Source organism: Trifolium pratense, linkage group LG3 (assembly GCF_020283565.1).
Source record: "Trifolium pratense cultivar HEN17-A07 linkage group LG3, ARS_RC_1.1, whole genome shotgun sequence".
NCBI lineage: Eukaryota > Viridiplantae > Streptophyta > Magnoliopsida > Fabales > Fabaceae > Trifolium > Trifolium pratense.
The window spans coordinates 32,934,041-32,942,565 of record NC_060061.1 but is presented as its reverse complement, the minus strand read 5'-3'; the positions used below and the strand labels follow the sequence as shown (position 1 = coordinate 32,942,565).

General features: G+C 36.1%; 1 protein-coding gene across 2 annotated transcripts; it reads right to left on the bottom strand.

Moving 5' to 3' along the window:
* Window positions 1-1,095: 1,095 nt before the first annotated feature.
* On the bottom strand, window positions 1,096-2,942 carry LOC123915785. 2 transcript variants are annotated; one of them, XM_045967025.1, is made up of 5 exons: window positions 2,566-2,942; window positions 2,434-2,484; window positions 2,213-2,346; window positions 2,006-2,103; window positions 1,096-1,576 (listed from the first exon to the last, which is right to left on the bottom strand). In XM_045967025.1, the coding sequence occupies exons 1-5, from the start codon at window positions 2,842-2,844 to the stop codon at window positions 1,389-1,391; spliced, it is 750 nt and encodes a 249-aa protein (XP_045822981.1). In that variant the 5' UTR covers window positions 2,845-2,942; the 3' UTR covers window positions 1,096-1,388. The 2 variants fall into 2 exon arrangements, with proteins under 2 accessions (XP_045822981.1, XP_045822982.1); XM_045967026.1 differs by having other exon boundaries at window positions 1,096-1,565.
* Window positions 2,943-8,525: the final 5,583 nt, after the last annotated feature.

Below are 8,525 nucleotides of genomic sequence, written 5' to 3'. Positions count from 1 at the left end.
TTCATTGTTCTGTATAGAAGTAATTTGGTCGGATCAGTTGAGCTATCGGTTAAAGAAATCCGAAGTCTTGGGTTCAAGTACTGACAAGTATATAAAAAAAAAAATTAACATAACAATTAACATACTAATAATTTATCATTAAAAAAAAAAGTTTAACTAGTTGAGATAATGGTTAAGAAGTCGGAGATCCAAATATATGATAAGGAAAATAAAAAGCTAACATAACAAGTACTACTAATATACTAACAATTTGCTATTTAAGAAAAAAAAATCTCTATTGGCTAAAAACTAATGATGAATAACCACATGCCAAGATATGCCAGAATAATCAATTCGGTGCCCGACTCTTACTAGTGGTCAGCGTGATTGTTTAGTGATCGTTCATTCGGTTATGTATTTGTCACTACGAAGCTGTGAGTTGTAAGAACCATAGTGTTAGAGAACGTCTAAATGCCTAACTACTACAAGATCCTAGTATTTGATAACAAAGACATTTGATTTGAACTTCTCGCACTCCCTAAACATACTCGGTCATCCCCTGAAATTACCAAACTAACTCTTTCACTTTCTAGGATGCGAGCACTTTTTCGCACTCTAAGTAGAGTGGCAATATTTTTAGCTCAAATCCACCCTCTAGAATGAAAAAAATCATGAAAAAAGGAGTTCGCATTCTAAAAAGCAAACTCGGCTGTAGTTTGCTATCTAGAAAGCGAACTCGGTTTGAAGTTTGCTATCTAGGAAGCGAACTCAGCTGCAGTTTGCATTTTAGAAAGCGAACTCTTTCCCCCAATTTTTTGCTATTTACACACTCGCTTTCTAAGTAGCGAGAGGGGTAAAATGGGGTTTTCAGAGGGTGACCATGACTGCCGGGGGGTCAGAAGTAAAACTCTACTACAGTAAATATCCAATGAATTTGTGTCAGTTGGAAAATTGATTTGGAGAGTCTTTGACGATTATTTTTTGAATGTTCAGAAACATCTAATGTTGGCAAAAATATAACTTGTGGTTGTTGTTACAACCAGTTATGTATAATTTCACCATCATAATTTCGTAATAACTTCATTTTTTTTCATATTATATTTTATAAACACATCATTACGAGTAAGAGTTTGAAATAACAAATGCAAGTATTAAGGTTATGTAGAGTACAAACTGCACTCAATCTGTTGATCCTTTTAGGTTTCTATACACATTATTGATAACACTAGACCCTATAGCCTCGTCTAAAGGGAAATTATCACTATTGCAATATGTAAAAAGAGAAATAAGTACACAACCAAAAACATCAATGTAAAAAAAACAGAAGATCACCATCATCATCATATAACAAGAGAAAGAGAAAGTTGATGCTGCTAGCATATGAAGAAATCTATAAACTTCTCTGGCCTCTACCTTTTTCCACGTCCAGTAATGAATTTGAGAGCAAAACTTGAAAATTGGGCAAGGGAGAAAAACATCCTCAACATACCACGACCCTTGATAATACCCTCTGTCGCTCCCCTAGCAGTTCTTGCCACCGCAAGCGCACCCAAGTCAGGCTCAGTTTTTGGGCTGTATTCCCTTCCCTGCAATGAAGCTAAAATATAACCAAATGAAGAACATTGTTTAACAACGTAGTTTTAAATTGCAGTCCACAACAGTAATTGCTACTGTAATATGATTTTAGAAGTCTGTTAAATATAAAACCCAAAAACCAAATGAAGAACATTCTGCAACAGCATAGTTTTAAATTACAGTCTGCAAATGCAATCACAGTATGATGAGTCTGTTAAATATAACCAAATGAGGAACATTCGTTAACAGCGGAGTTTCAAATTGTGGTCCGTAATAGTCTTCGCTATGGCAATCTACACGACAGCATCACAATCGCAATTGCAGCCATATCAACCGCATTGTACCACATTATAAAAGTTCCTAACTACAACCACAGTTTAAAACCATCTTCACCCATCTACAAACTCAAATTATAGAAACCTAACAACACACTCATAAATTAGTAAGTAACCTGAAGAAGAAGGCATCATAGTGGTAAAACGGCGAAGCCTCTCCTCCGCTGATCGAACCACGCGAGTGGAGCTTTTAACACCTTGGGTAATCTCTTGTCTGCAACACACACACAAAAAAAAACAAACAAACAATAATTTGTTATATAATTTCAATATCATTTACATTTAAAACATAAAAAATAAAAATAAAAATGGCAATTAATTACCCAAGATCACTCAGTTCGTTGGTTAAGTCACTAATTTCCATGCCGGATAATCGAATTGCAGCCATTGTATCAGGAAGTTCTTCTCTTGCCGTATCCATAAGCTTCTCAAGTGATTCCGCTGCTCTCTTGAAAGCCTACATTACACTTCCACATATTCTTAAATCAGATTTTCAATTAAGCAATTTCAGAAACAATTATTTACTACCAAACAAGGAACTAACCAGAAGCGTGGGAATTGCAGAGCAAAACAGCCACGTCGTGCATATCGATGTCTGCAAAAAAAAACCTAAAATCAATTGAGGAATTTAAACATTGAATAATGGATTTGGAATTGAAGAGAGTATGGAGGGTACCACGACGGCGAGGACTTGGAGAAGAGTGAGGTGGCGTTGGGTGAGATTCCAATGAGGGAGGTTGAGAGATGGAGATCCAACGGTGGAGATGTAATGTGAGGAGGGTTGAGGTGAGTGTGTTGTGAAAGAAGAGAGAGGTTTGGGAAGGGCGAGGGGTTTAGTAGTAAATGAGAGGGTACGTTGTGAGTGAGAGTTGTTAGTGGTGGTGGGGAAAGGATTGTTGAAACTCAGAGAAATGGTTGAGTGGTTTGAAGGTTGAAATCGCAGGGAGGTCAACATCTCTGTTACGCGGGGCCAATTACAGAGCGGTTTTCCGTCTCTCGCACTCTCCGAAACTAATTCACCACACCATTTCTTTGCTGATTGTTTAGGCCTCCCTAGTTTTTTTTTTTTTTTAATAAGTTGGCGATGAGAATCGAACTTAGATTCCATGCATTTAAATCTATGTTGCCCGGGTGCGGGTATGGTACCGGTACCCAGGTACTGGTACGGGGTACGTTATTTTTAGAAAAATTAAGGTATGGTTATGTTGCTATAATTTTTTAAAAAAATATAATTATATATATCAAATAATAGAGTTAGATTGTTAAAACAAATAATTAAACATAAAAAATATCACACCACACTTTAAATGTAATTTAAATTGTTCGAAACATCAAAATATGAAATTAAAAACCAATTAGCTCATCTTGAGAGAAGACGAAGATTGATATGAATAAAAACTATATCTTTATCTCTCTTTGAATTGAGTCTATTCCTTTTCAATGAATGAGTGAATAATTCTGGCAGCTACTTTGTTATTGTTTTTTAGCAATAGTTGCTACTTTTATATTATAAACAAATAAAAAACGTAAATCTTCCTATAAAAAAAACTAATAATGAAAGAAAAAGGAGGGAAAAAAACCATGTTTTTTTGGATTGGTGTACCACGCGCGTACCACAGGTGTACCACGCGTGTACCCATTGCAACAACAACAAAAAAATATAGGTATGGCGTCGGTACGTACCGGGGGAGTACCATACGCGTACCGGTACCTAGTACGTACCCGATACTGGTACTCGGTCTAAAATGGAGTACCCATGCAACATAGATTTAAATCCTTCAAAATTAGACCAATCCAATATTTTCCTAGCTTTCTTATTTGTGCTACTCTTCTCTATAAATTTTGTCTTTCATTCCTATTTTCCTTCGGTCACTATTATAATAAAAAAATAAAATAAAATAGGTTCATTGAAAAATAAAAAATACCTCAATTTTTCACTGAACCTAAAAAATGATTTTTTACTTATAATAGTGACCGAATAAAATACTTTTCATTATTCATCTTCCTCTTCTTCTTCTTTTTTTTTTCAATTATTTGCTCTTTTTTTTCAACTATCTAGTCGGTTTTACCAAAAGTTTGGAGTAAACAACTACATAAGAAAAGCTTAGACAAAGCCAGGAAGAATAGAAGATACTATCAAAGTTGTCAGTATCTAGTTTTTACGTCAGCTCGTTTTGGTTAAGTGAAATCGAAACGTAGATTTAATTTGTGAACTCGTTGAGTTTACCTCTTATTTAATTTTGAACATAATATGAAATTAATAATTTTATTTTTAATTTAAAAATTTAAGTGTTATTGATGACAGACAATTATATAATGTTTTTAGTAGCAATTTAGGATAGTTCTAATAGCAATTGAAGCCCAAAAGCAAGCAAATACCTGGAAAAATGAAAGTTATTTGGTCCAGAAGCAAGAAAAGTGGAAAAAGCATAAAAAAGGACAAAAACGTAATAAGCAGCGCAATCCATCGTACCTACGATGAGATCCGGCGTGGCGCGATGAGAATGCGGTTTAAATTGAAGAAAATCCGTAACAAATCTTTACCATCATACCATGATGACTTGTCATCGTGGCACGATGAAAGGCGGTTGAAGAAAACAGAAAATCTGGAGAAGATCTTCCATCGTACCACGATATGATCCATCGTAGCCATGATGAGGCAAAATTACACGCCATCGTGGCCACGATGGGTGCGATGAACGTGCAGAAAAAGTCCAAACCCAACTGAAAAACTATAAATAGAGTCTTCCTCCTTCACTATTATTCATTCAGAAATCACTCAACAATAGTGATACTCAAAAGAGAGTTAGGAGAACTCTATAGAGGAGGCAAGGAGGGCCATGAAACTCCAAGCAGGGACGGATTTAAGGGTGGGCTTCGGCCCCTCCCTCCCACCCCCAATGGTGTATATATTATATCTTAAAAGTTGTTTTTTTATATATAATTATTATTAATTTGTATGTATACTTATAGTGTAAATGAATTCCGATAAATAAATCAGTGTAAAATAATTTTATATCGGTATAATTTGTTCCATAATCATATAAATTATAATTAAATTTTATGTAATATTTATTAGAAATAATGGTCAGCCCCCCGTCCGATTAGTTTCTGGATCCGTCCCTGACTCCAAGGCCAATAAGGTTCTTTTCTTTATTGTTGTTGGTGTTTTATGTTGGCCTCATTTTGCTCAAACAAATATTCAAGTTAGATGTTGAACTGAGTTGGATAGAATGCTTCAACATTGGATATGACATCCAGTGCTTCAACATTGGATACCACATCCAGTCCGCTCTGTTTTCGCGAATGATATATTTTTGCGTGAGATCTTTGAAAGATTTGATTGAAGAATTAATCCACGCCTTTTAATTTGTGTGCCAACACACAGGTGTTTCCAGAATATTCAGAAAGCGTTTTATGTGTTATTTATTCCTCAATATTGTCATAAAAGATTTGATTCTAAAATATATTTTAGAAGATTGTTGTAGAAAATATAAAAGATTTATTTCAAATAAATCTTTATGGTTCAAGGAGATTATTATTGAAAATATATTCAAGGAGATTGTTACTAAAAATATATTTATGGACAATAAATATATTTATGGAAGGAATAAATATTTGGTGAAAATATATTTGTGGAAAATATATTTTTCTTCTAGAAGACTTCTTGGATCTGAAGTATTGTGCAGCCTGTTTACTCATCAAAGCCCATGTTGCTTATGCTATATAAAGAAAGGAGCTAAACCTAATTTAAGGACCGAAACCGAAGCCATTGTTCATCAAGATGTAGTCTTTAGGGTTTCGTGTCATGTAGCCACTCTCTAGGAGAGTTGGTGTAAGTGAACAACTCGGGTTGTGAGATGGTCACTATGTCCTCACTCAGAAACCTTTAGGTAATGAGTAGAGTGTTGTAATATCTCTAGAGCTTCTAAGCAAGGAGATAATGTGTGTGAACCATTCCTAAGCTTTGAAGTACGAAATTGGTGAATGTTTAAGAAGCGTGTCTTCATCTACAAGTTGTTATTTGTACGATCACAGTGGCTGTGATTAATAGGAGTTGAGCGGAGGTTCTCATACCTAGGTGCGTCTTAGGTAGAATATAGCACGGGTGGTGATTAGGTGATAAGTTGTAAACGGGCGAGTTTAGCTTTGAACTAATACTATCATAGTGGATTCACTCCTGGATTGGTATCCCCCAGATTAGGTGACGTTGCACCGAACTGGGTTAACAAACAACTTGTGTTTTACGTTCTGCACTTTATTATTAACTTGTCTGTACTGGTACGAGATGCTTAAGCATCGCGTTCAACATCAGTATACTATCGCTCCTGACAAATGTTGGAGCATCGTGTAGAACATCTACTGTTTACGTTTTTCAGTATCTATTGTTAATGTTATATGCTTTGCCATATTATTCATGACAGACCAGATGTTACGCCATCCTGTACAACATCTGGTTCTGCTATACCAGAATTTCAATTGGTATCAGAGCAGGCATCCTGTTCTGTTTTCTGGATGAGATCCAAGGGAAGATACTTTCTGGTTATGGGCAAGAAAGGAATACTGAAAAGAGAAAAAAAAAATTGTTTGAACTTCAAGAAGTTCATATTGATTGAATGGTCCCTAGAAGTGGAGGATGGACTATTCATGACAGGGTGTGTATTAGACCTGTCTATTGGTGTTCAGGCGTGTAGATTTGGTAATGAGTTGCTGTATGGTTTGATTTATTTTCAAACCGGTGTTGATAGAGGATTTATTTGTGTGCTCCTGTAGAAGGGAGCTGATGCCTTACCAGATGTTGGAACATCAGACGAGCAGATTTTGCAGAATCTCGTTGGATGACAGTAGGGCATGGCAGATGCATGGGTGCTGAACAAATGTGTATTGGTTACATGTGTTTGTAACCTTCTCCTGATCTGGAAGATGAGACATCTATGTCTGAGATGTTTTCTACGCTAGAAACATGTCTTAGATAAGCATGTTTTTCAGGACACGATCAACTCATGGTTTACCTCTTGGGTTAGTTTATTTCTGATTCAAGTAAGTGGTAGTTGCAGTTGTGTGCAATGTTGATGTGCTATATGATGTTGTGATATCTGGTAAGTAATGTAGTTGTGGTATGTGCTATTTGATGCTCTACACATGCATGTTGTTCTGGTATGTGTTATCTGATGTTCTAACCATGCATGTTATTATGTTCTGGTGATAATATCTATAGTTGTATGAATGTATGATTAAGCAAGGAGGAGTCATTACTTTTGGGACCAAATGATTATGGTTCCCTAGTATCTATATGGGAAGTTCCTCTTTGACTTGGGGTCCAGTTATGTGGTGTCATCACATAATGGAACGGTTATGTTGTAAGGATTGAATGTGATTCTTGTGTATTGGGAGAAGCAGATTTAGTCTGATAAGGTGGCTTATGGTGAGTAATGACAAGTTATTGCCATTGTCTTTGAAGACTGATCCAGATACTTGTTAGAGGGAATCTCCTCTATAAGTGTAGAAGAATGACCTCCAACATCTCAAAGTCATACAAAAAGTCTGAATATTAGAATTTCTTGAGATGTATAATATGCAGGTCCCTGCATGTGTGGATGATTTAGTATTGAAGGATGATCAACTACTGATGGTTGACCCTCTTGTGTCCCCTTGCAAGAGTTATGGACTATTATGGTATCTTCAGACCATAGTTCAGGATGAAACTCATGGGTTGAGATTGATGTTTGAGTTGATGCTGAAGCATTATCTCAAGGATCTTCCTCTTCAGCCAAGGATGTGGGTTCTACTCAATGTGGAGTACAAGGTCAAGCCACTGAACTAATCTGAATAATTTGTGGTAAGCTGTCATGACTGAGTGTCATTTGCTGGTGCCAGATATGTGTAGAAGAAGAATGTCAGATCTAATGTCCTACCTTGTATGAGAAGGTAATCATATCTGACAAATAATAATTACTTTAATTGGAGCTGAGTGTTTTGTATATCCTCTGTTGATGTTGTGCATAAGACTGATGGAGAATACTTTGACGAGAGACTGGGTATTTGTTTGAGGAGTAGTATTGTTTGTCTGATGTGGCTCAATGATCTGATATATGCTGAAGCATCATTTTACCTGAGAATTTATTTTTCTCAGCCTTTGAGGGAATTTATTTTTCCCCGGTGATTCTTTTATGAGAGTTTATTTCTCTCCACTATATTCAAGTGTTTTTTTTGAAAAACCAGTATGATCTGCACTAGTGGCACTCTGTTAGGAGCTTCTTGAAGGATGTTTATGCACAATGAGTCCTTTGAATGATGATTTACGACCAACGTAACTGGGTTCTGAAATCAGAGGCTGATGATCCAAATGATGTTGGAACATCATAATTATTGATGGGTGTTTTGTGGAAGGTGCTTGGGATTTTGCATAAGAGTGCTCAAGCAGTACGGTCAGAAAAGGTGTTTCTGACTATGTGAATCAGAATGTGATGGTTCTGATCTTGTAGTACGTTTTAGCTATGCATGACATCTTGCCTATTCAAAAGGTCATGATACTGAGTGTAGTTCTCCAATGACAATGATCATATGTATTCTTGTTAAGTGAAGGGGTCAGAGTGCTTGGATGTATTCTCAAGGAGTGAGAATATCTGACTCAGG

Excerpts from the sequence above, each read along its gene's own strand:
- LOC123915785 (XM_045967025.1), bottom strand. The coding sequence starts at position 2,844 with ATGTTGACCTCCCTGCGATTTCAACCTTCAAACCACTCAACCATTTCT. Across the intron at positions 2,347-2,433 it reads CTGCAATTCCCACGCTTCTG|GCTTTCAAGAGAGCAGCGGA; the intron begins GTTAGTTCCTTG and ends AGTGTAATGTAG. Across the intron at positions 2,104-2,212 it reads AACGAACTGAGTGATCTTGG|ACAAGAGATTACCCAAGGTG; the intron begins GTAATTAATTGC and ends TGTGTGTTGCAG.